At 38.9% G+C, this 27,178-nt stretch overlaps 1 protein-coding gene across 3 annotated transcripts; it reads left to right on the top strand.

Moving 5' to 3' along the window:
- On the top strand, positions 1-26,391 carry ECI2 (enoyl-CoA delta isomerase 2). 3 transcript variants are annotated; one of them, XM_088054680.1, is made up of 12 exons: positions 10-107; positions 9,960-10,016; positions 10,510-10,699; positions 14,483-14,645; positions 15,910-16,008; positions 17,696-17,887; positions 18,692-18,761; positions 20,132-20,234; positions 21,804-21,924; positions 24,002-24,091; positions 24,913-25,056; positions 25,842-26,391. In XM_088054680.1, the coding sequence occupies exons 4-12, from the start codon at positions 14,538-14,540 to the stop codon at positions 25,995-25,997; spliced, it is 1,083 nt and encodes a 360-aa protein (XP_087910806.1). In that variant the 5' UTR covers positions 10-107; positions 9,960-10,016; positions 10,510-10,699; positions 14,483-14,537; the 3' UTR covers positions 25,998-26,391. The 3 variants fall into 3 exon arrangements, with proteins under 3 accessions (XP_005525375.2, XP_087910810.1, XP_087910806.1); XM_088054684.1 differs by lacking the exon at positions 9,960-10,016 and having other exon boundaries at positions 7-107; XM_005525318.3 differs by lacking the exons at positions 9,960-10,016; positions 10,510-10,699 and having other exon boundaries at positions 1-107.
- The last annotated feature ends 787 nt before the right edge of the window (positions 26,392-27,178 follow it).

Below are 27,178 nucleotides of genomic sequence, written 5' to 3'. Positions count from 1 at the left end.
GGGTTTTCCGTCTCCTCCCGCCTCCCGCCTGCTTTTCCCCTGGTTATGGCGTCCCCGGCCCTGACCTTCGTCCGGAGGCTGTGCTGGCGGTCGCTCTGCGGGACAAGGTGAGTGCCGATCTCTCCGGGGCTGCCCGGTGGGGGCCCTCACGGGGGCGGGCGGGCGGGCTTGGGCCGGGGGTGTCCGGGCCGGGGGCTGGGCAGCCCCAGCTGGCTCCCGCCGGGGCTTGGCGTGCAGAGCAGGTGCTGCCCTGCCCGTGCCGCTGGATGAGCCGGGCTGGCGTTCCCCGGATGGCCCCGGCGTTAGACACCGGGCCGGCCGCCGCTCTCATCCCAAATACGGGGGAGGTCGCTTTCTGCTAAAGCTGGGGACCCCTCCGGCCTTACCCACCACCCTTAAGAGTTTGAACGCAGCGTGGGACTGGGAAACGTATGTTTGATGCCTTGCTGAGGGCGCCAGAAAAATGGTTGGTTAGGCTGGGGGTGAGGTTTCCAAAACCGTACTGAAATGTGTAAAAGAGTGTGTGTGTGTGTGTGTGTGTTTGGGCCTTTTCTTGTTTTCTGTATTTTATCAGTCCCATAGACCGTACAATCATGAATGGTTTGGGTAAGAAGGGAACTTAAAGTTCATCTAATTCCAACTTCACTGCCAGGGCAGGGACACCTTCCCCTGGACCAGGTTTTTCAGAGCCCCATCCAGCCTGGCCTTGACAAAACCAAGCTTAATTGTGTGTCCAGCTGATTAGGTCTTCTTGCTAAGACTTTTCTGGGTTTCCAAATAATCACACAGTATCTCCTACACCTCTATTTATTACATATTGCTTTTAAGCTGTTTCCAAATAAAGTGTCAGTAAAATGCTTGCATATGAATAAGAATCACAAAGTATGCCAATTCATAGAATTTCCTCTTCCAATCAAAAATAGCTTAATACTCAAGAAAAAGCAAGATGTGTTAAGTATACTTGGTAAACAAGTTTCTAAATAGAATAGTGAAGCAGACATCATCATACAATAGATTTAAAGATGAGTGATACTCTGATTGGTAACAACATTCAGATTTGACTGTTATAATGCACACTTTCTTAAGTGAAATGCTTTTTCTCAATTATCCAAGTATGTCTGTTAAGCATGAGGGCATCTTAACCAGAAGACTGTAAGACATTTATGCATTAAACTGTAGTATTTTTCACCCAAAGCGTTGTATGAATTCATTTGAAGTACGTACATGAATATCATAAGACAGGAGGAGAAACAAAGAGAATTGTGTGACTTCTCCCCTCATTTAAAAAAAAAATCCCTAGGCAAGCTTTCACAGCTAAATAATATTAGTTTAAAGTATCTAAGTTGTTACAATGAGAGTGAGGGAAAGCAGTACTAGATCGGGAAAACACATAAGAGACTTGCCTGCTGATGATCATTAGGCTGGTGGAGTCAGATGCATTTGAAATGGCAAGATTCTATATGAGACAGCAGTTCATAAATCAGCATTAATAATGGGTTCATGTTTTAAGTATTTAATCAGACATAATGAAGAAAAACAGCGCAGTTTTTCTAATGCTGGAGCACGAGAAGGGTGAGCTTTATTTTCTGTATTAGCAGTATGCAAGCAGAATTTTATCAAAGACACTGGCAACATTGCTGTGCCAGTGAACTTAGGAAGCATTTTTTGCAGTCTAAACTTGGAAAAAAAGAGACATATCCTTGGACCACTGAAAGAGAAAGACTTGTACAAATACAAAGGCAAAATGCAAGAATTGCTCTTGCTTTGTTTTGGTTTGTTTGTTTTTCTAAGCAAGACATAATTCTTTGGAATTGTGGGTTCCACAGGCTCTTCTTGTCCTTCCCTGTTGCAATATATAATATTTCAAGCTTAAATGTTTAAATTTGTCTGAGGAGGGGGGGATGCTGACAGAAATGCACATTTAGAAGAGTCTTACTGGGGCTGTATGCATTTGATGGTGTTTGCATTCAGATCTTTGGAGCTGGAGGCCCCAAAACACCACTGCTGTGAAGCCATATCTGCACTTAGGGCAGGCCAGACCACTGGGCGCCGAATGCTTGCTGCTGGAAAACTTCCACCTGTGCTGTCCTTGTTTTGGGGGTTTCCTTTGGGCTTTGCAGTGCAATCCCAGTGCTTAATGCCTATCAGTGGCTGGAGGACATCTCCCAGTTTTGTGTAGTCTAGAACGGATCTGACTTGCATGTGCCAAGCACAACTCAGGAGAGTGGAGTTGGCAGCAGCTCAGAGACTTTCTCCAAGAGCACTCTCCTGGTCAAGCCAAGACAGTAACAATCACACCCAAACTTCCTAGTGTGTTCCTTGGTACACGTATTTCAGCAACTTTAAAGGAGGTCAGATCTTTTCAAAGACCAATTTCCCATGAGCTTTTTTCTCAGAAAAGCCTTTTTCATAGGAACACTATTAAAGGCTGGTCTTTAAGTAAAGTAAATTGAAATCCAGTTAATTTTCTCTTACATTGTTGGCTTCTCCTTGCTTCTGTAGCCTTGTTGGTCTCTCTCTGTGCCTGGAATACTTCCTGCTCACAGTAAATCTCTACTACAGTATCTGGTTTTCAGCTTGGGAGACAGAAGTCTTTAGAGTTCAAGTTCACTTCCATCTGCCTCTTGAACAGCATTCCAAATCTCTTCTTGTCATCCCCTCATCGTCTTGTGACAAAACATCTGGATGTTTACAGCCCACCCACGTGGCAGGAGCTCAGGTGTTCCAGCACAATACACAACAGTTCTTAGTCTCTGCAGCCTTTTTGTACTTCTGCCTGGGAGTTAATTGATCCTGCTCCCTGAATTGCTTACTCGGTAGTGCAGTTGCATTTGTTGGTCATTGTATCAAGCACCCTTTAATATATTTATGGCAAAACAGGATGTTTTAACCCTTTCATCTTTTCCTTTACCTCTCTCTGACTGCAGACCTATAGACCCACAGAAAAGAGCTATGACTTTTTCCTGCCTTGCCTCCCACTAAGCCAGTCAGATGTAAAGTCATGGGTCTTTAGGGCCCAGAAGCGTAGCTTTGCCATGAAACTCTGCTTTTAATGAGGAAGCTGCTCCACTGAGGGCAGAGGAAGAACTGATCTCTTGCAGCTGAGAGATTATTTCTTGCTTCGTCAAACGAGTGTGCTCGGGGGCCTTCTTCAATTAGAAGCAGCTCAGTATTCCAGGTCATCCCCTGAAAAGACTTCTTGATTGTGTTTATGATGTATCTGCATCACAGGTTTTTGTTTGCTTCTTTTTAATATGTGAAGAGCACATAAATACATTTTTCCACTGCTGCAGACATGCAGTAAAGTTTCCTGCATTTGAGGAGAACTGTGGATACCAGCACACCCAGAGGGCATGTAAGCCTTGCCTTGTGGAAAACCTCTTTGAGGCTACTGCCATCCTGGAGGTGATCACTAAGTCTAGTGGTATCCCCCTTTCCATTCTGTTTCTTTTAGGAACTTTGTTCTGGTGTTCTCATCTGGCTGAGCAAAAAGGGCACTATTGCCTTTTCACTCACTTTCCCCCTACCAGGCCCTAGTTCTGTATTGTACCAGCTTTCCTTTTTTTTCCTGCTGCCTGCTGTCATCCCTAATCCAATTCCCTTTACAAGGAGGAAGAATGGATTTTTGTAGTGTTGTTCTCAAGTAATAGATCAGACTATATTCTTAAAAACCCTGTTTGCTAACATTCCTGCGTCTCTGTACCAAAACCTCTGGTGCTGGCAGTAGAAGTTGCTTTTATGCCTGAAACATTTCCCCAGATGTAGGCAATGTGGGTCTTGTTTCTCTCCTGATCTCAGTGAGGTGTAGGCAGCGCGGGTGCCCTGTAGCCTCCTGAACATCTACCTGCCAACTTCCCCACCCACTAGCAGCTGATTGGGAATTCATCCTGGCTCACTGACATGGGAAATGTGCCCACATATAAGGGTTGTGTCTTACCCACAGTACAAAACATGGACCCTGATCCTACACCAGGGAAGCCCTGTGGAGTATGTTTTTTACTCCTGGTCTTACACAGGCTCTTGCATTTTGGTTTCTGACTCTCTGAAAGTTGTGCCTCTTGGTGCTGTATTTCAGACTGCACTTGTGCACCTTGCTCAGCTCTTTGCTATTCCCTATCAGCCAACATCTTTTTCTGTGACAGATTTCCATTCATCAGCTCTCCTTGGCTTGTGCTGGATTCTGTAGTGCTCAGGTACTCTGCTCTGCTGCTCTTGCTCAAGATAACCATGCTTATCTTCTTTGCAAACTTACCTTTGGCAGGTCAGATCTGTAGTTCTAGCTGGTTTTTTTAATCTGGGTTATATGTGGGCCACCAGAAAAGCAAGCAGAGCACATATCTGCCTTTATTTTAAATCTGTTTTTCCCCTAATCTTTTCCCTAGTCTTTTCTGTCTTGGTGCAAGTCAGTAGGAAGTTTAGAGAGCTCATCATACTTTCCTTACCTTTTAAGTAGTAATATTTTTTTTTTTGTTTCTTATATTGAAGAAACTACCTTCTTTCCTTTATTGAAACATTGTGCCATTTGACTTTTGCACTAGGGTTTTGCAAAATACTGGTAAAATCAGCTTCCCCTAGCATTTGTAAGGTAACTTTCAGAGTCTCTCAGAAAGACTCTTCATACCACCAATGGATCTTGAAATTCTCCTTTTCTTTAAGGGCCAGGATTCTGAAACATAGTTTACACTGTGCTTTGAATATTTGACTTAAATAGTCAAAAGAATGAACAACAGAATGAACAACTAAATCTCCTAATGAGAGGCTTTCTCTGCAAATACTCATGTTAATTGCTACATCTTGTTTGCTCATGCTGGTTTACCAATACAATTTAAAAGACAAAAGGTAATGATGAGATGATTGTATAGTTTTCCAGAAAAGTGTCTTGGTAAACTTAGGTCCTTATGTAGGCACGCTCTTAAACTGTGTTGAAATACACACAGCAGTTAAAATCAGCGAAATGTAATCCAAAGCAGCAAGCTATATGTAATTGAGGTGGATTTCACAGTTCATAGCCAATATCAAGCCAAGGTGTCTGGAAGCCCTGAGGTTGGGTTGTCATGGAACACAGCTTTCTGAACAATCCCAGTTCTCTAGGATTCCCTTCACATGTGAGATGTTCCATCTTTGTGATTCTTTTCTGGTCTCTTTCCAGTATGACCATGCCTCTTGTACTGTGAAACTCAGGACTGGATGCAGTAATTGAGGTGTGGCCTCACCAGTGTTGATTAGAAGAGATTCCATTCTTAAATGTGAATAAAAATTATTTATTGAGGATCAGAAATACTGTGCTGTGTGGATTCTTTGCTGATTCTTTGTCCCTCCAAAAGAGTGGCCACTGTTTTTCTGGTAAGGTGTTCTGATAATATTTTTTCTGATATAAGGGGTATGTAGTTTATAGAATGGGAAATAATTCTTGAATAATTTGGTTCTTAGAAGCTAACCATTAAACAGGGTAAATTTTTAATTTCAAATGTGCTGTCATTTCACACCACGATACACATGCTTGTAAAATGCTTGCTGCTTCAAATATGTCAGTATAGTCAGCCTGCTTCTGAAACAAAAGAATCTGTTTGTTTTTGTGTTGATTTTCTTAATTACCAGTACGGTGCCAGATAAAACACACTTTTATTTGGAGGAAGAACTTCCAAGTTATATGGGTTGTCCACCTCTTTCCCAGATCAGTAATTCTTCGTGATCTCCACAATGACAGCAGAAGCCAGTTTGACTCTGCCTGTGTTGCATCCCCACTTTTAACTGGCACAATTCAACAAAATTCTCTGATCTCTGTCTTGGGAGCTGCTGCTTTAGGTGCAGTCTTCTAAATGCTATAATTTAAGCTTTTTACACTGTCTCAGTAAGACATGACGTGAAGTCCCTTGGTGTGTGTGTATTTCCATTTCAGATTATCAGATTTTTGTTGAGTAAATTGCCTCAGGTCTTTAGAAACCTGTTAAAAGCCTGTTGGTCTGTTTGATTGTGGGTGCTGGAAATACTGACAAAACCAAGAGCACTGTGCTACTTTGTGTTTAGACCTAAAGTGTTTAATTCTAAGGTGTCTGAAAGAGATCTAGATTTGGGCAGAATAAGCCATTGGCAAGTACTGCTTTGTTACTGTTTTGTTCAGTATTCCTTTTGTCCACCCCTGTTGTATCTAGGTGTCATGGATTCGGGACAGAAAGAAGGCCTCAGACAAAATTTTTTTCCTTTCACTGACTCAGCTGCATTATGAGGAGTGTCAGTGGGTGTTCTGATGTGGGTGGGAGCTGCAGGAGCTGCTTGTATCCATGTCAAGAAACCTACCTATGTTTGCCGTAAGCTGTTAATATTAAAGTCTACATTTTCTTGCTTTCCATACAGCCAACAAGATTTGTCCCTGCAAGCCAAATCAAAATGGCTTTTTCCTTTCTCCATTAGCAGCAAAATGATTTTGAGTATTTGTTCATAACTTTTTGTTAAGCCACCTTGGATAAGGGTGTGTAAGGAATGTATTTGAGTTTGCTGCTCTCCAAATGCTGCAATAAACTCTCAGTGATTCTCAGCAAATGTCACACGTATGAGTGTTGCAGCTCTATATTTTTTCTTCTAACGTTCTTATTTTTAACTTTGGAATGTTCTTCAAAGGATATCTCTGTAAATCTCCCGCTTTTAGAGATGTCTTACATGGGCTGAGCATATACAGAAGGTTCTCTCATTTTTTATTAGTTCACCATGTCCACTCAACTTAAGTCTACTGGAAAGAGAGATTGTGGAGATTTCAGGAGATGATCCTAGTGTCCCTCCCAGCAGCTGTGATGAGAGCATAAATAAATTAAAGCTGTGCATGTACAGAGCACAAAGATCAGACCATTTCATATTTCGGTGAATGGTAATCTAGAGCCTTCATTCTTAGCTATTCTATAATATTGAAAAAGAAACTATCAAGCACAGCTGAGCCACTTGCACTAAACAACAGTGATTCAGCACTTCAATTTGCCAACAGACACATAATTATCCTCTAGTTTTTATATGTCAAAACAGTGTAGGAGTGTAAAATAGTAAAAGCTGATAAGCTCATTTCTTTCTGTTTTTTCAAGTAGCAGTAAGTAAATTGTTTATAGAGCATTTGAACTGATGTTTTCTACTAGTTAGATACATTGGAAATATGAGAACACTAGAAACATTCTTATTGCCTAATAGCAATAAATTTTAGTTACGCCATGCTGCGGTATAGTGAGGTACTGCCAGGGACTGTGCTGGTGGAACAGGAAGGGATAGTTTCCTTACATCTTAGGAATTCTTTTAGAAAGGCTGAAGTTCTGTCGACTGAGTCATCAACTCTTTCATGGTGTTGCCATGGTTAATAAAACTTAGTGTTTCCCTGGATGAACCAAATGCATTGATTTCTAGAGAATAACTTTGATGCTGATAAGACCCCATGGATGGAACAGGGACTGTGAGCACATGTGCAGGAACTCTGAGCAAACAGAAAACAGCATTGTAGCCAGCAACTATTAAGCTAATTTATTAAATGCTTGTAACAAATTTGTTCTCTAACATGCTGTGGTAAGATCTGTTGTTATCTCAACCCTTGGTGCCCCACATTGGGCATCAAAAAGGACTGTTGTGGTTTAACCCCAGCTGGAATACCATGTAGCCACTCGCTCACCACCTCCCTTCTCCTAGTGGCTACTCCACATTTCCCAGCATAAGCGAAGAAACTTTAAAGGACAGACCTAGTAATAAAAATCTGAAGCAATTTGCCTTCATTAATGTAAAAATTGTCAAGCTGAGGTTTCTTTTAATATTATAATGTCACTGCTTAGTACATAACTCCTATTTGTAAGAAAATCTGTCTATACAACTTAAAGGAAGAGTGCTTTGCAGCTAAAAGTCTTAACAGCAGCAGCAGGCATCATTGATTTGATAGGCACACATGACAAAGTAATTCAGTAGCAAGAAAAAAAAAAGACAATCTGAAAAAAGTATATGGTGAGAAGTGTGTATAGTTAAATTATCTGAATTTCTTTGGGAACAGCCTGTAATAAGATGGCATAAAGAAAGAAGGGTTTGCTTTTCTTCTACAGCCAGAAGAAACTACCCAAAATTTATCTGTAAATTTACCATCTACATTCTTCATAGCTCTTCTTTTTTTTTTTTTTTTTTTTTCCCCAACAGCAAAGGAGCAATGAGTGTTCCAAACATGCCACAGGATGCTCAGTTTGCTTTAGCATTTTCAGGTGCCTCTTCTTTTTTCCCAGTTCAGGTCTAGGTGTCTTGTATGGGGAGAATAACTGGAGAGATACAGCAGAAATGACCCCTCTCCACATTAAGCAGTATGGGGAAAGCTCCTACATTGCTGTATAAGTGCTTGGGCTATGTAAAAAATTTATGAGTCCTTAATGTTACATTATTATCTGTTTGGTTTCAGTAGAATGTAACCAATGGCATGATGAATGAGAACTTGGGAAACCTGCAGATTAAAATTTTCTAATCATTTTTATGTTAACAGCATAGATAATAGCTTCCTCTTGTCAGCAAAATTAAGTGAAGTACAGCTTTAAATTTACTGCATCCAGAAAATACTGCACGTAAATATGGAAAATGATAAATATTATTTTCCTGGTTACCAAGGGAGCGTGGTACTGCTAATGCTTTGCTCATTGTCATTATTTGGTAATTAAACTTTCTTTATTTAATCTTGTTAGAGATTCTGATATGAAGTCTTGGGGACGTGGAGGTGAAATGAGAGGAGTTGATGTGTTAGGTTAAATTCTCTTTTTCAGATGGTTCATTCATTTTCTCGTGGTTGTAGTTTAAATACAGGTCTCTATTCCCCTCACACTCCTCATTTCTTAACAGTTGCTACAATTTCCAGCCGTGACAAGCTTTCCCACCAGCTCTGCTCCTGCGCCCCTTGATGTAGCTGAGCTAATGATCCAAAGTTGCTGTTCCTTCTCCAGATCCCTCTTCTCCTCCAGGGAGAAAAACCATGATAATTTTAAGGGAGGATCAAAGTGAGAGAAATACTGCTGAAAGAAGGGGAATGAAGCCTGAAACTGGTTGGGGTGGTACTGTCCAGGCACCAGCAGGCAAGGACTGCCCCAGTGACCTTCAGGGAGCACACGTGGTTCCTCACTGTGGATGGATGTGTCCCCACAGCAGGAGGACAAGGGAACAAGGAGGTCTCATTTGGTTGCTCTCCTCCCGTGTGACTTCACAGCAGCCTCAAAGAGCAGCACTTGCTGGTGCTGGGGAGCGGGGGAAGCTCTTGGGATAGGTTTTAGGCTCCTGAACCTTGTAGAAAAATTGGAGGTCTGGCTGGCACCTGCAAATCAGGTGTGAGCTGGGTTGGGAAATGTGCTGTCTCTTCAGGGATTCAGGAGAGGCGTGCAATCAGAAGCTTGCCTTTGGTTATAACCAAACACTGAGAACCTTGAGGTTTGTGGGAATAGATTGCTTTGAGTCATAACTAAAAAATTCAACAAAAACCAACCCATACCACTCTTTAAATAGCAGTAGCAAACCACTATTTCATTTAATTTTCTTTTAAGATGGAAAGAAGATGAGCAGAAATAGTGGCACTTTATGATGCTGTAAAACTTCCTGTGGAGGAAATGGCAAGGGGTGGTTACTGTGCCCTTTGCTGTTCTGCATGAGGAACATGTGGAAAGAGCAATGGAAAAAAATGACAGCACCTTGAGACAGTGATCATGGCAAAGAAGGGATGTTGTACACATGATCTGAAGTATTACACATAATGGACAAAAGATGTTGCAGGATTCCTCCAAGTGACAGTTTAATGTGCTTCTTGCTTCTGTCTAACAACGCTTCCTGTTCTTTTTCTTGCTTATCTCCCTAAAGCTACTTAAAATAATGTAAAATGAGCAGTTTCCATTTCTGTCAAGAGTTTTAAACCCATGTATATCTAGAACCACCTGCTGCTTTTAATCCTAATAGGATTTTCTATGTGCTTTATTTCCCAGGGATCTACTAATGTTTAAAAGAAAACTTGTACTAAGTAAATAGAAGATGGATTTCAGGTATATCCATCCCTTTCTTTTGCTGAATGTGTCTGATGTTTCCTGTGCAAATAGATCTTTTGACTTCTGGTTAATCTTATGAGGAAACTGCTATGTTGCTTTAAAAGTTAGAAAACGAGCAGTCAGTATTTTACAAAATATTGGCATTTTAAATTACTTTAAAGTCCTTATGCAAGTGACAGAAATACACAGAAGTGAGTGGCCTGCCTTTAACAGGCTTTGCAGTCTTTTTTATGAATAACAGAAACAGAGAGAAATAACTTTCATTGTAATTACAGTCCTAAATTTAAGAGATATTTGGATGTTTATTGGGAAAAAAGACATTTAAGTGAACAGGTAGAGTGAATAGGATGAATGATAAGCCACCAGGATATCCTGAATGACAGAATGGCAACAAAGAAATGTCTGAACCAAGAGAATAAATACGAAATGATTGTCAGCCTGAATGTTTCAGGTTCAGACAGTGATGCCCAGGATTTATTTCTTTTTTCAGAGCGTGCAACTTGCGAAGTCCCCAGTGACTGGTCTTGCAGGAGAGCGCAGGCATTTGTCATGGACTTTGACTGCACTGCCAAGTTGTGAATCCTCTTACTTCTGTCTCTCTGGTGGGAGCTGGAATTTTACCCAGCTGGGGGAGGTTGCCCAGCCCTCACCACTGTTCTGTGGGTGCTGCTACAGCAAAGGTAATTTGTAGTAGTGGGGTGGTGGCAGCTAATTGCCCACAGGGTGCAGGATAATAAACAGGCAGCTTTTTGAATGAAATTATTTAGCTTTGTTGCAGTGAGTAGATGAGAAAGAGAAATACAGAGGGGTTTTTGATGGCCTTTCCTAAGCTGTTTTTTCTGGTTGGATTTAAAGCTTGTACATCAGGTTCCAGGCTCTCTGCCTGCCTTGCGTGGCTTCCACAAAGTCTTGTGTGGCCACTAAAGTGGGGCATGGATTGGCTCAGTGAGTGACTAAGAAGGACTCAGTGTCACAGCAAGGGAGCAGCAGATGGAGGGAGCAAGTTGTTGCATGCTGTACTGCTGCAGCCTCTCCTGTTCCTCTGTCCTTGGGACAGGCATGGCACCACTCTGCAGGGCCAGAGGTGGCAGCGCTGCTGTGTGTGCTGAGAGGTGTCGCGTGATCTCCTCCCTCTGTGTGATCTACTTGGGATCAAGGAGATTTCTTACTGCTGCTTGTGTGTGCCTCTGAAGAATGAAGTCCTGCCCAAGATGAATTAATTGTGAAACAACTTAATTTTTTCCTTTGTGTTTTCATCATCTGTTGTTATTTTAGTAGAGAAATCATAGTAATCAGTTTAGCCTTAGCATATCGAGAATTGATGAGCATCTCCGATGTGTAGGAAGCGTCTGTAGAAATCAGAAGGCATAAGGAATGGGGTGAATCATCAATGTCCTGCAGAGAATTGAGCTACAAGCAGCAAGGAAGAATGAAAGATAAAAGGCCTTTTCTTATAAGCAGACTTTAATAAACACCTAAGTTGCACAATTTCCTATTACAAATCAGTAGGTAATGAGGAAAAGAAGAATGAAAGATTAAGTATTTGAAGTGGATAGATAACAGTTTTACCCAAAACATTTAACTAAGAAGCAAAAAGTGAATATAACCCAACAGCAAGGTTCCTCTGAGCCTGGAAGATCATTCCACTTTTCCCCAGCCAAACTTTTTGATTCACCTAATAGTTTCTCATCATCTTCTAACTTGTCTACTTTGCATTCCTTAGTAAGGAAGAGAAGTGTAACCTGCTTAATGCTAAGAAACTAAAACCAAACCAACCTTAACCATAAATATGTGTGTACATACCTTCAGACCAGCAGCTATGGCATCCTCCTCTCCTCAGCTGCTCATCCTCAACTTTTGTTAATTTATGATCATTATCAAATTGTATATAAAATAGATTATTAAAGCCTTTTTATGACACTGACCACAGCCAGGCTGGAGTGAAGTCCAGATTTTCAAACATGGTGTAAATCCAAATCTCCATTTTTAAACATGGCATCTACCTCAATCACTGCTTAGACTGACAAGAAAATTTGTAGTAGATATGCAGATCATCTTGTGGACAGTAGCATTCCAGTAATTCCAAAGATGGCTAGCAAAGTTGGAAGGAAAAAAAGCCAGACCAAAACAAACAACTACTCTTCCTTCATTCTCATTTCTTCTTCCTGTAAATGTGACTTTAAAACACGTTTTGAGAATAGGAACTGAAACTGTCATGTTCTGGGACTCCAGGACAGACTAATGAAAGAGATGCAGTTAAAAATCTTGTATCCATATCCATTTAAGTGCATTTTTTCCTGTTGAAGCTATTTTTAATGCTGGAAATGGAGTCCACAAGTTGGCTAAGTAACCTCCCGGCTATTTAAGGGGGATATATTTTAATATTTTATTTTACAATATATTAAAATATATTTTAAAAATATAATATTTTAGCTTATTAAATTTTGACAGAGTCATCTGAACATACCAGCTTGAGTGTTGGTTACAGTGAGGGTTGTTAACCTTGTGTTTGTCTGGGTGACCTGCTATCTTAATAGAAGCTTTAAGTTGATCAGCTAAAGTAGAAGGACTTTCTCTTCCTGCAACCTTTTTTGATAGCCTATATCAAACCTAGATAGGTTTCCTGCTACTAGCATAAGATTTTGAAGCAAATTTTGAAATCCTTTCACTTTGAAAGAAATTCTGTATGTAACAAAAAATATTTTTTCCATGTCTGTCATTCAAACTTGGTATCTCCAAAATATCAGAACTTAGAAGAAGGGCTGCAATACATTAAACTGATAGGTCTTACAAATATATTTACATCATCTATCTACATAAAATGAAAGAAGAATAAAATTGATGGGAAACAGTTCACATTCTTCACACTTTCTGCCTGCAACTTTTAGGCTTTCAGCAGAAAATACATTTTCTTTATTTTAAGAAATAAGAGCAATGAGGATATTTTTGAGGTAGGCAGTAGAACATCTTTTAAATTCTCATTAGGTATGTATAAAAAGGCAGAATTTCCATGATTTTTAAATTATTGCCTTGTAACTGAAAGATTAATATTAAACTGATTAAACATTCTGTCAGTCTCCCTTTGAGATACTCATTAATTTTTCAAATGAGACTGATTATAAAATCTATCATATATGATGTTCTAACATGACAAGTGTGTCTGTAAGTTAGAATAGGGAAAGTTGGGCCTTTTTTCTTTTTACTAGAATAGAGAAGAAAGGTTAATACATTAACTTAAAGCCAATATTTTAAAAATAGTAAAAGTGCTTAACATATATTGCAATTTAACAACAACAAAAAAAAGCTGTAACAACATGCTTTTGCCCTCTTGATAAATAAAAATTGCAAGACTTCTTGGCTTTTGATTCCAAACTTTACTGAAGTAAACCTGATTTTACAAAGTATTACAGAATTGGGTTAGGTTTGCTACTTTTGGGGGAAGTTTAATGGAACTGCCTTGTTCTGGTGGGAAGTTGTTCTCCTAGAATATTTTGACTGCCTTGTTTTTTCTCAAGCATCTACAAGTTGCTTTACTGACAGTCCTTTTCTGAAGTACATTTTGAAATTAGTCTTTACTTTTGCTGCCCTGAAAGGAGAACCAGACTCTCAAATTTAAATGTTTCTAGCTAGAAGCACACACACTTGAAAAGATCATGAAGAGCGGACAGGCTGTGTACTCATCTTAATTCAGGGACATAAAAAGCTGCTAATCATAGAAACATTTAGGTTTGAAAGGGCCTTCAAATGAGATCTTCAAATCCAACCATTAACCCAGTATTGCTAAGTCCATCACTAAGCCATGTCCCCAGATGTCACATAGACACATCTTTTAAATACCTCCTGGCATGGTGACTGCTCCCTGGGCAGCCTCTTCCAATGCCTGACCACCCATCTGGATTTTAGGATGATTTTCTTTGCTACTGGTGCAACTTGAAGCTATTCCCTCTCATCCTGTCAGTTGTTTCTTGTGAGAAGACACTAATCCCCACTTGCTACATTCTCCTTTTAGTCAGTTTTAGAGAGTGACAGGGTCCCTCTGAGCAGCCTTTTCTCCAGGCTAAAAAACCCCAGCTCCCTTAGCTGCTCCTCATAGGATTTGTGCTCCAGACCCTCTGCCAGCTTTGTTCCCTTCTTTGGATACATTACAGCATCAAAATGTCTGTCCTGTAGTGAGAGGCCTAGAACTAAATGCATTATTCAAGGCACTGACTATAAGGGGATGAGATTTAAATAATTAATAAAAATCAAAAATTTCCAAAGGTTAATTATATCACAGCAAAAGCAAACTTTTAAAGCAACTGTCCTGTGACTTTTAATATCTTTCTTGTTGTTGTTATTTTGATTAGTGTTGTATGTAATGTTTCACATTTACTTTAAATGTCTTAAAAAACAGTGTGTTTGTTTCACCTCTAGTCTTTCACAAAAATCAAATAATGGGATTTTTTTTTCTCACTTACCCCTAGGCCAACACAAGCTGTTTGCATTCCAGCAATTCAGCTGCATGTGACTGCAGCCACCATGCAGGTCAGCCAGAAGGAATTCCAAAAGGCTCAAGAACAGCTGAAGTTTTTGAAAAAGGATCCTGGGAATGAAACTAAGTTGAAACTCTATGCCCTGTTTAAACAGGTAGGCTTGACTTGACTTACTTTGTTTGGTAAAGAGCATTTATAACCTGAGGGGATAGGCCTGTAAATTTTATTTAAAATACAGGCTGTTCAAATGTATTGTGTGTTAACAGGCTCTTCATTTTATGTGCTCAAATTGTGTTCCTGAAATGTCAGCCCCTTAAAATGCCTAAATTCTAAGGGAAGCCAAACCTGTTTTTCACATGCTTTGAGTAGAAACCTTTATTCAAAGAAAGAAAGCAAAATTACATCCATTGTGTGATGCCTTCCATATACGAATATTGATTCAGCTTTGGAAAATGGCTTATGCCTAAGAAAAAAAGAGTAGGCTGAATGCTTCCTCTTAAATTTCTTATATTACACGCCCAGATGACTGTGGATATAATGGTGCTGACATTTCAAAGTTGATTTCTGGGGGTTTTTCCTCTCTTTTTTTTTTTTTTTTTAGTATGGTCATTGTAGGCTTTGTTTGGGGTTTTGTTTGTTTATTTTGAATTCAAGGAACTGTCCTTCCGCAGTTCGAGTGAAGGTTATTCTTTATCAGAGTATGAAAGGAGACCTTTGCAGAAATAGCTTTATATCCATAGCAGGGCTTGTATTGGTATTTCAGGAAGTATTTGTGGAGTTGGATTGACTGCAGGGTCAGTACAGGCTGTGGCTTATTATGTTGAGGAAGGCAATCAGTAACACATTTAAAAAAACCTTAAAGACAACTGATGGTTCCAGGTAGCTTTATTAATAGTAGTGAGCTCATAAATGTATTCTTTCTTCTTTCTTTCCTGACTCCCACTTGAAATATTTCATTCCAATAGTTTATTTTTCTTCAGAAAAACTGATCATAGAATACTTCAGGATAGTTCAGACTGTTGCAGTTCAGCTTGTCCAATGCCCTTGGTCATAGCAGGGCCAACTTTGAAGTAAGATCCAAATTAATAGATCCTATTCAATGGTCTCTTCACACAGCTAACAAGTTTAGAAGATTCTAACATTGAGGCAGGAGAACTTAACATGCATGGGTGTTTTGGAAACCAGTCTCTCATACTGAGTAGGTGCTTCTGGAAGCCCAATGCAATATTAGAAATAGCAGACACTGAAAACCTCATGGTATGTGGGCTGTCAGAATATTATCCAACCAGTATTCCTTCACTATCGTAGTTGAATTCTGTGTCCTGATCAGGTAACTATTCAAAACAGTCATCATCTTCTCTACCAGATCATCTGAACTTTCATTAAAGGCTTAAATGTCTGTTTCTCTCTCTTTTCAGGCTACTGAAGGTCCCTGCAATGCTCCAAAACCAGGTATGCTGGACTTTGTCAAGAAAGCCAAGTGGGATGCATGGAACTCCCTCGGCAATTTGTCTCAGGTGACAAAACCCATAATTTGACTTAGATACTTTGTAGATTACTCTATCTTGAAGTGCCTGGTCTTTAAATGAATGGCTGATGACTAAAAATATTACATGCTAGTTGAGCATCTCTGCTTCAGCCATCAAAATGTTTCCTACTGTATTCCTCAATCACTTCACTGCCTCAGTGTTAGGAGATTTTTTTTTTTTTTTTTAGTGTGTAAGCCTAGTTCTACATTATTACTGCCAGCTTGTATCTGTGTAAGAGATCTTATGTGGTGACTTCTGATGAAAATAGTGGTTTTTTGTGTTATGGTCCATTCTTCTCTTTTCTTTAAGAAAGATGTTAAGAAATATTCTCAGTTCTTACAACAAAACACTAATCTCTGAATTCAGCATATTCATAAGTTTGCCATTTAAAAAAGTCAGTCCCTTATGCTGTTGACTAAAAGCCAACAATACTAAAAAAAAATTGGTGTATTGAGAGCCTCTCTTCATTCCTTCTTTCTCAATATATCTTGATATTTTTAGTATCTTTCATAACCTTTAGAGAAGTCAAGTGAAGCAAGCAAGGAGAATAAAGATGCAGAGATACATAAGCATTCCTTTTTCATGCAGGCTTTAGTAAGTCTGACTGCATAGAGCTGCTGTGGTTTCCTCAGCTGCTATTAAATGAAGGAAACAAGATTTTCAAATCAGCTGTTTCAGTGCTGCATTAGGCCTGCTGCTCAGTAGTAGTTGCTGAGCTCAGTCAAAAAGATTCTTTAATATAGAGGAGGGGTTTTGTATTTTTCTTTTTTTTCTTAAAGAAAACACTTGCATAATTTCATGAATATAAGATACTGTTCTGCTTTGGGTTTCTTGGGGTACATTTTGATCTTTTTTTTAGTTTGTGGTTTTATTTTTGAGATGGCCCTGCAGCTTTTAGGACTAGTCAAGAAATACTAAAGGAAAAGAATTGGCTCCTCAAGTTAGTGGAGAGTGGATAGACAATTTCATGTGCTGCTCATTATGGATTATAAAATTGTTCAAAGCCACTTTCAAGCCAATAAGTTCTAACAACCAAGTACTTAAAATTCTTTTAAATTACTGCTTACTTTAGAAATAGGGAGACAGGATTCTTTAGGCTTCTGTGTGTCATGTTAGTGCTAAATGAAAACTATTGTCTTCAATCAATTTTATAATGCCATAAGATCCATATCAGTGCTCTTATTTTCAGCAACACATATTCTAAAATAAAAACTTCTGTTGGAGAAATGTCTGACTGGAAAGCAGAAACAAAGGATCCATAGAAATATGTAAATGCTGGGAATATGACAAAGGTCTTTCTGGTAATCTTAATCATGGATTGGGGCACTCTTCCAGCAAAATAAATGTCATCATCCCAACATCTATGCACTTTTATTTTATATATCTATTTGTGATGCCTTTAAGGTGACTTGAAGCGTGTTCTGCAGTGCTCAAATACAAGATGTCCCCATCTCTCCCCCCCTGACTGGAATATGTTATAACAGAGATTTTAATTTTTTTTTTTTTCCTGAAGCACTCACCTTCCCTTCCCCTCCACCCAGGTACCCATTTTATTAGTACTCTAATTTCAATTTTAGCTTTTCAAATCTTGTGTGTGTTATTTTCTTCTTACTTTTTTAAAGTATTTTTTCCCCCTTTTTTTTTCTTCCCTACTTTTAAATTTCTTTTATTGCAGGATGATGCCAGACAGAAATATGCTGAACTTGTCTCAAGTCTGGTCTCTGCAGAATCTGCTAGCCAGAAGAAAGAGGCTTCTCCAGAAGAGGGCAGACATGATGGCTATGAAACTTTAATAGTTACTACCAAAAACAATATCACAAAGATAATGTTTAACCGACCTGATAGGAAAAATGCCATCAACCATCAGGTAATGAAATTAACTTGGGAGGATTAATGATTTTTTTTCTTTCTGGACAAGCTACTTTAATCTTTAGAGTACTTACTACAGGTTCAACAGAACTGACTGAAGCATGGTGGTCTGAACTTTGTGAGGGATCAAAAACAGCCTAAGGAATAAATATCCAGTACAACATGAAATCATTCAGCTAAAATTTTACAGATTAGGCTTTTCTGTTTCTCTTGATTCCTTTCAAACTTAATGTAGGATTATGGTCTACACTAAATTAAAATGGCAAACTGCAGGAAGACTGGCCTGTGTTTGGATGCAAGATTTGTCACTTGTGTTAACAAAGCATTTGTGCAGCCTTTGGCTCAGCGCTGCTGCATGTATGTGTAGGTGATCTTCCGTTTCCCACAGTTATCTTCATGAGTAATGTTCTGTTGGAAGCATCACAATCATCCTGGTTTACAGCTGCAGAGATACCAGAGCAGGGTCTTCTTAACCCCACTGCTGCTAATTCTTTAGTATGTTATTTTGTCCACTTGAACTGCTGTACTGAAATTAGCTGTTTCACATCAGTGCTTGTTTTTCCAAAGGACCTTATATTGTCCTTTAGATTTGCACTGCAAGTTTGAGTATTGCAAGCATGTGTCTTTATGGTCAGAAGTACTTCACGTGGAATAGCAAACTTTCTGTGCATGACAAATTCTTCGGCACTTAAAAGGATCATAGTTAATCTGTCTCTTGAGTTCCTTGTTGTCAGTGTCAGTCTCATCTTTATGTTCTTTTGCAGCATCACATTTATACTTTGTTGATTTTCCTTTTATGCAGATGTACAGAGAAATTATCAAAGCACTTGAAGAAGCTGGAAAAAATGATTCTACCATAGCAGTTATTACTGGTATGTTTTATATTCTACCAAGGTATAGTACTGACATGAAATACCTACCTGTGTTTTAGACTAAGGTAAAATTCAGCGAGGAAGTTCTTTCCTCTATTATAGACCAAAGATTTTCCAAAATGTTTTGGCAAATTTTCTTCAAGCTGGTGTTTTAAATTCTTAAGAAAGCATGCTGTTACATCAAAACATTTTTCTCAGCTGAGTAGATGGACATGGAATATTCCTAAGGGCTTTATTACTTTTGAGTAGCTGCCTGTCTGGCCATCCTCATTGCAGAAAAGCGGCTTTTTAGGAAATCAGCCAAAACTTGAATTTTGGCTTGCAGCTAAGTAGTGTGAATTCAAGGTGAATTTGGGCTTGAACCTGTTTACTCTGGGGTAATTTCTTGCAAATTCTTCTCCACTGTCTGCTTTACCAACACCTGGTTCCCATTCCCAGGATGCTAGATGTCCTTTCTGTAGCAGTTACTGTGCACCACATCCCTTACAGGATAAGAAAGGTGATTCACACAACTGAAGCTGAAAAGTCTAACACATTACATAGCTGTGAGTCAACAGCAAACACCTCTGCAAAACCTTTCTGTTCCTTTTCACACAGTGAATAAGAGCACTGCAGTGTAAAGTAGGTTCCATGCTGTGAATGTCCTCATGGAACATAGGGAGATTTAGGCACTAGAGTCATGCAGTCAGCTTTTAAATGCTTTTTGCTTTTTTGGTGGTGCCTCAAACTGCCTTACAGATTGAACACCACCTTATCTGTTTTTTTACTGATGAACCCATCTTCCAGTACAGTGATGTTAATGCAGTGCTGTCAGTCTTAACCTTAGACTGCTATGCCTTCTTCTAAATAGATCATAAAAAATGTGAAACACTACTACATGTTAAATAGGTTATTCTGTCTCCTTTCAATTTCTTCATCCATTTTTGAAGGTGGGTGAACGGAGATGCATCAACTTACATTTCCATTGTCCTGTTTAGAAAAAAGTTTCTCACATCTAATTGTTTGAAGGACTGCAAATTGACAGAAAAAAGCCCTGAGGAAGTGTGGAGGGGGAGAAATAAAATATTTTTTCCATCTTACAATTACAGGAAAAAAAAAAAAGAAAATTAATTTCCCCCATCAAATATTTCACAACTAACGTTCTTTGGCTTTTTACTGATTGTTTTTTTCAAGAAATTGACAGTGAAAACTTACTTTTAAGCTCTAGATGTTCTTTAAGATATTGTGTATACTTTGAGAAAATACCTCCAATTACTTAATGTTATTAGACACTTGGGATTAAATTATTTTGTGAATATAATAAATGAAAGCTTCTCTTCTCTTTCTACTCAGAAACCATTGCTGCATTTACTCCTATGTGTTCTCTGCAGGAAATGGAGACTACTATAGTAGTGGAAATGATCTGAATAATTTCACTAATGTCCAGCCTGGTGAAATGGAGAAGATGGCAAAAGATGGAGCAGTATTACTCAAGTAGAACATCTTGCTTTCATATATGCATAAGTTAATGCAATGGGAAAAATACAATTTGCAGGCATTGTTAGAAAACACAACACCAGAGACCCAGTTATGCTACGATTCATCTATTTAGGTGACTGTGTCTAAGGACTCACCATGTGCATAAACAGAGATCATGTGGGAGGAAGTGGTATTAACTGTATGAAATTAATACATTAATACTAGAAGTACAGTGATGCTAAAAACTTGATTTCCTTTATTAGTTCCCAAAGTAAGTACATACAGATACAATGACAAAAACATTATTTTAACTGTATGAAAAAATTGTGGTGTTTTTCATATCCAGCAGTGTTTACACTAGCAGGAAAAGCCAAAATACCTTCACTGGCAGACTTCTTTGAACAGAGACAGGTGTAACGAGCTTGTTCAAAATTGCCCAGTAATTCTGGGATCTTCGTTCTGCCTTTAAGTTTTAATTTACCTGTTAAATGAATTTATTTTCTAAGGCCAAGTAGATCAGGGATATCATCTCATATAAGGGTCTCTTTTTCCCTTACTTAGGCAGATTTTGTCTTCTCTTTTACTTCTGTATGTGATAATTGCATCTGAGAGATGCTTGCAAATTGCATTGTTTCCTTAGGCACTTGCAACTGGTGGAAAAGCTAAAATACACAGAAAATCAGTGGTTTTGGTTTATGTTTTAAAAATGAACTGCAAGTAAAGTACTCAGTTTTTACAGCTTTTACTTGGGTGGGCTGTCTGTGGATCACAGTTGCCCCTCCAAGTGACAATGATGCAGTGTGAGCCTGTTGTGAAGATGTTACTCACTGGTACTTGGCAAGTGTTCCAGCCTGCAGTGTTTTATAGGATGTTCAGCACAATCCAGGGTCTCCTGTGCCTTATGCTCTTTAACCTTGCTCTTGGGAGAAGCCTGTGTTTCCTGGGCTGTTACTATTACACAGGCATAGTGCTTCACCACAACCAATGCACAGAGACGGCAGAGGAATGGAGTTCTTACAACACTGTTCTCTTTTGGAAAATGTTTTCTTTTGAGAATGCATTTTGCACCTCTTGGATGGAGAAGCAGCTGTCAAATGAAACAAAATGCTGTTTCTCAAACCTGTGCAGAAGAGCACTAGGGGATTCTGTATTGTGGTAACATCAGTGTTAGTGCCTGTTGGGGCTTCGCTGCAGAACAGAGTCTGTGAAGGGAATTGCTATCCCATGGGTGGAGTTGGGATGGATGCGTAGGCAGAAGGCTCTTGTCAGTGAGCTGTATTCAGCAACTGTAGCTGAAGAGGAAAACACTTCCATAACTTGATCACAGGAGCTAGGAAAGCTCTGCTGACATGTACATGTTTGATTCTTAGTTGCTGAGGAAATGCAGCTTTTTCAATTAGTTCTTATTTTTTCAGAATTCATTTCTGAAAGGCTCAAAAACCATACATTACATAGTTTCTATCTAGCTCATGGGTTTTGTTATGCAGTGTCTAATCACGTGTTTTGCAATTTGTTTATATTGGATGAAAAAGACTTGAGATGTGTGTCTTACATCTTGCATCTTCTGCTTTCCCTTCTCTCTAGAGAGTTTGTGGGCCATTTTATTGATTTTCCTAAACCACTGATTGCAGTGGTAAATGGACCAGCTATTGGAATCTGTGTAACAGTCCTTGGTTTGTGCGACCTTGTCTATGCTTCTGACAGGGTAAGTACTTTACATGGCCTATCCCAATGCAGTCTTAAAGCCTCTTTCTGTATTAAATATTATTTGATTTGGGGTAATCTGAAAGAAAAGAACACTTCAGAAAAGTCTTAAGGGTTTGTATATCGCATCAAGGAACACCTGCCTATATTAATAACCAGCACAGGGGTGAATCAGCCAGGTTAGTTAATGTGCATGGAATTTCCCGTGCTGTAGTTATGCTTATCAAGTTACTGATTCCAACTTCGAGGCTCTTGCTAAGAGCCCCTCCTCTAAGCTGGTGTGAAATGGTATTTGTAAGGCCCCATCTAGGTGTGAAATGGGGAGAAGAAGTTTATTATGGCATGCAAGTTCAGTAACTGGCTGAAGTAATTCATTACAGATCATTGATGACTGTGTCACTCCTGACATATGCTTGTATAATGTGCATGACTTAGTCAGTCAGTTATGGCCCATAGATCTCTTTTTTTACTTGAAAAATGTTGGCTTCTCCCTCTTTCACCCCTCTCATTTGCTCTTTCTTTGCTACTGGGTGAACCTGTTTTTCCTCGTTCTTCAGTTTAAAAAAATCTATATTCATTGTCCCTTAGAATAACTTTAGCCATCAGTGTATTTAACCTGTTAGATATACCTCAGGTTTACCTTCTCAGTCTTTTCCTTTTTTTTGAGCTGAACAGCTGCTGTTTGTTCAGCTTTTCCTCATGTGGCCTTCAGTCACGTTCCTGAGGACTCCTTCCATTTGCTCTGTGTCGCTTTAAGCATAGTGGTACAAGCTGGACACATCTCTCCAGCTCCTGTCTTACTGACTTGAAATGGAGCAGAGAACTTCTCCACATTCTTCAGGCTGTATTTCTGATTTGACATCCCACTGTGTTATTTGATTTACATACTTGTGATCTGATCTAACACCTGGATCTCTTACTGCAAAGTTGCCAGAAAAAGTTTTCCCTATTGTATATCACATGCTACGTACCAGTTTCTTCCTGACAAACTTTAACTTGTCCATTGGTAGTATCTTCTTACTCATTACTCTCAATTTTATTAAGACTATTTGGAATTCCAGTTACTTCCTCTTAGCATATCATCTCCTTATAGCCATGAGTTAGTATAGATTTAGTTGAAGTTTAATCCAAACACGCACAAAATGTTTTGTCCTGTTAACATTATCCTCCTTTCTTGAATGGCTTGAACTTCCTTTTACTGGTTGTATATATAATAATTGATAAATGCATCTTAATTTTTCCTTGTGGGTTTTTTTTTTTATATCTCTGCATGCTTGTATTAGTTGCATACATGTTGTCTGACATAGTTTTCACTTTCTGTATATTTGTGTTTAAGGTCCATGGCAAGCTCATTATTTAGAGTCTGCTAGTACCTTCCTACCTGCACTGGGACAGCTTTTGCTTGAACCCTTGGTAACAGTTCTTGGAAGATTTCTATAGGATCTAACCTAGCCTTTCACTTAGATTATCCTTTGTGACAATTTTCCTATTAACTTCAAGTTTATTGAAGCCTTTTCATAGATGATTGTTCTCTGTTCTAACAGATTGTTCACTGTTCAGTTCTAACTTGCAATTATGGTATTATTTTGTTATACTTCTTGCTGCATTTCTGGCACAGGCTCTTTTTAGATTTGCTTAAAATTTGGTGAAGGAAGATTCAGTGACTTGAATATTTCAAAAGAATAAACTTGGTGTGCCTTCAGAAAGGCAAAAATGCTTTTTGCCTCCTAAGTTATTTGGAATATGTATTTAATAACTTTTAAGGCAAATGTGAATTGGCTTTCTCTAAAGATTTTGCACATATATATTAGTTTCTCTATGTGCTGTATTCAAATAATATAACTTAATCAATAGGGTTGTTGGATGTAGGAATGGAATTAATACAAAGCTGGCTCTGAGGTGCATTGAGAGGATGAAGCAATGTTACCAGATGGTATTTGAAGACTATTATGGTAATAGTTCAGATGTGTTTGGTGAACTCTCAGTAGAATATTTAAAATTAAAATTAAATCCTAGTACTTCAATTCCATGCTCTGATGTAAGGTTTCTTTTGTTTTGTTCTTTTTCTTTTTTTCCAGGCTACATTTCACAGCCCATTTAGTCAACTTGGGCAGAGCCCAGAAGGATGTTCCTCTTACCTGTTTCCAAAAATTATGGGTTTAGCCAAGGTAAGAATGTCTGCATTGCCTGTGGGGATCATCTGACCTTGGTGTGTTGGTATCCTCTGACTGTGAGAGCAAGTGTGGTCTTCTGTCCATACTCTTAATTTCTCTATCAAGTCTAGAAATAAGGAAACTAAATAATAGTAAAAAAAAATAAAAATGAGACAGTAGAATCAATTAATTTTTCTCAGAAGAGCAAAAATCCTTTTTGCTTCTTTTGATATCCCACAGAAAAAATCTGGGAAGTTTTAAATACTTACCTGACATTTCATGTATTAATATAATGTATTTTTTTGGGCAGGGTTTAAATCTATAAAGAGCAGAACAAGTGCTTCATAGAAATCCAAGTACCAAGAGTAGTTTGTTCAGTGAGACACAGCCTGCTAGTACATGTTCTAGAAATCCTGGAGTCACTGCAAAAGTGAACAAACACATTTAAGATGAGGTAATTTCAGACTGCAACCTTGGAGCTCTGCTCAAAAAGACATGTACCGTCCTAGTGAACAGTAGGAACTGTAGGCCAGTCCCTAGTGATGAAGCCCAGGGATTGATTCTGGGTGTGAAACTTGCTTAACATCTTCATTATGGCCTGGATGATGGGACTGAGCATCCTGCTTGAGCAGGGCCTTTGAAGTAGACAGTATCTGGAAGTTCCTTAGTAATAATAGTAATAATAATAATAATAATAATCTTCTGTGTTCTTTTTAGAGGGCAGATATTAACAAGCAAGAGAGTAAAATGACTATGTTGGAAGCATGCAGCTTCCCTGTCAGACAACTCAAATCTTGTGTCTTGTTGAATCACACTTTTTTTTTTTCCACATATAGGCAAGTGAGATGCTGCTTTTCAATAAAAAGCTGACTGCAGCAGAAGCCTGTGCCCAGGGACTTGTGACTGAAGTCTTCCCTGACAGTAGTTTCCAGAAGGAAGTTTGGGCAAGATTAGAAGCTTATGCAAGCCTCCCCAAAAATGTCAGTATTTTTAATTTACTTTCACCTTTTAAGCCTGTAGCATTCCCAATTCTTCTGCCAAACCTATCCTGTCACTTGGTTTCACTTCATCCTTAATCAAAGTAATGAGGCTCAGTATATTTTCCTTCAAGCACAGATCTGTCCCCCTGCTGCTGGGAAACAGATCCTTCTTCTCTACTGTCTGCATCTAAGGCAGTGCACTGTCCACAGAGTTGCAGTGGCTGATTAATCCACTGTGCAGTGTCTCTGTGAGTGCCTTAGGTGGCTTCTCTTAGGTTTTTATTTTTGCAATAGGTTATATGTAAGAATCTTTACCACTAGTTCTGCAATATTATTATAGTGTGTGCACTCTGGGTACTCAGGATGACACTGGGTGGCTTTAATTTTTGCTGAACTCTGTCCCTGCTCCTAGTTTAGGATTTGCACTATTGAAGTCATGGTGGTCTTGTGTTACCTTGGACAGGGGGAGATGGCTGTGCCAGCAGCTGATAATGTGGGTAGCATTTGACACTGCAGACAAAATTGGTTTTGTTTCTTTTGCCCATCTACTCTGATTATGAGCACTCATGGGACTGCTGGTTTGCTTCCCATGAGCCCTCTCCACCTTATTAGCAGTCTGGGGAATTAAATGCAATAAATACTTCCATCAAAAAGGTGGACCAAAAGCTAAGAGATCTGATGTTAATGCAGTTGGGTTAGGATTCCAGTGTGGGTTTTGTATTATTTCCTGAAGTATTCAATTATAGAAAACTTACCTTTCTAACATTCCTCTCTTTCTCCTCCAGTCCTTGGCAGTGTCCAAGCAGCTGTTACGAAGTGTGGAAAAGGAGAAGCTCCATGCAGTCAACAGTAGAGAGTGTGAAGTGCTGACGGAGAGGTGGTTGTCTGATGAATGTATAAATGCTATTGTCAGCTTCTTCCAGAGGAAACCAAAACTCTGATCTTCACCAGCAGAATATTTCACCATCTGGCAGTAGCCTAATCTGCCCTCATCATTAATAAGCTTCCTCTTCAAATAGTAATTCGTATACCTTTTCATGTGGTGTATCTCTGCTCTGAGTACTAGGTTAAACCTGGTTCCCAACATTAATACACTGTTACGTGCCTTGGATCCATTATGGGTATTTGGGTTGGGGAAAAAGGTTCATTATTCTGTAGGCATCGGTAATGTTTCTGGATAATACTAAAGCAGATTGTCTTCCAAAGAAGCAAGAGCTTCTATAGCATTCTGTTTTGATAGCTCTTCAATAAATATCTTATGAATGATTCGTTTTATTTGTCTGTGGGGAAAGAAACACTGTATTAATGAAAAAATAAATAGAAATATTTAATTACTCTTGTGATGATTATTATTCATTCTGTGACACATCTTGAGTGAGAGGGCAAGTAGTTCCTTGGGAATTAATTGGGAGTCCTATTAATGTAATAATCCTACAAAAAAGGATTCACTTGACTTCACATTCAACTCAAAAGATGTTTGTAGCTTTGCAAGTCTAATCTCCAATGTATTTTTCCATTTTTTGCCTCATATGACTCCTTTTCTGGGGAAAAGTGTGATGTATTTGCTTTCCTCATGGGAAAATGCAGCCCATGATAACCTGTTGATGGATGAAATAGCAGAAACAGGGATGCCTTGATCAGTAGATGCCAGCACACCTCTTACGGAAATGGGAGATAAACCACTGCTCTCTGTGAGTACTGAGAATAAATCAACATTACCCCTAGGGAATGAAACTCCTGTGTGGTTTCAGGTAACTTTTGGCAAAGTTAAATCAGTGTCTCAGATAACTTAAAAAATTTATAGCTTTTATATTCACAAAATGTTTGATTCAAATTAGCATCTTTAGTAATTTATACACATTTTATAGTGTCTGGTATTAAGAACAGTGAAGTCCGATGAATCTCTTATGACAATTTCTATTTACCCCATACCACAAAGCAGCAACTTTGGATCATTTCTTCTGGATTACAGTAATTTATTTATTTCATCTATTAGAACTAGATGGTGAGAATTACATCAGTGTTCCTCAATGTTCCCTTCCAAGGTATCACTGTCAGATGGTGCACATTTTTCTAAAGGGGGTGCAATGTACAGTAGGATTCAGGTCCTGCTCAATGCAAT

The sequence above is a fragment of the Pseudopodoces humilis genome, chromosome 1, assembly GCF_049639895.1.
Source record: "Pseudopodoces humilis isolate 2021_Gansu_Grassland_sample_001 chromosome 1, ASM4963989v1, whole genome shotgun sequence".
NCBI classification, from domain to species: Eukaryota; Metazoa; Chordata; class Aves; order Passeriformes; family Paridae; genus Pseudopodoces; species Pseudopodoces humilis.
The sequence above is the reverse complement of the archived record's forward strand: the minus strand, read 5'-3'. Positions and strand labels throughout refer to the sequence as shown.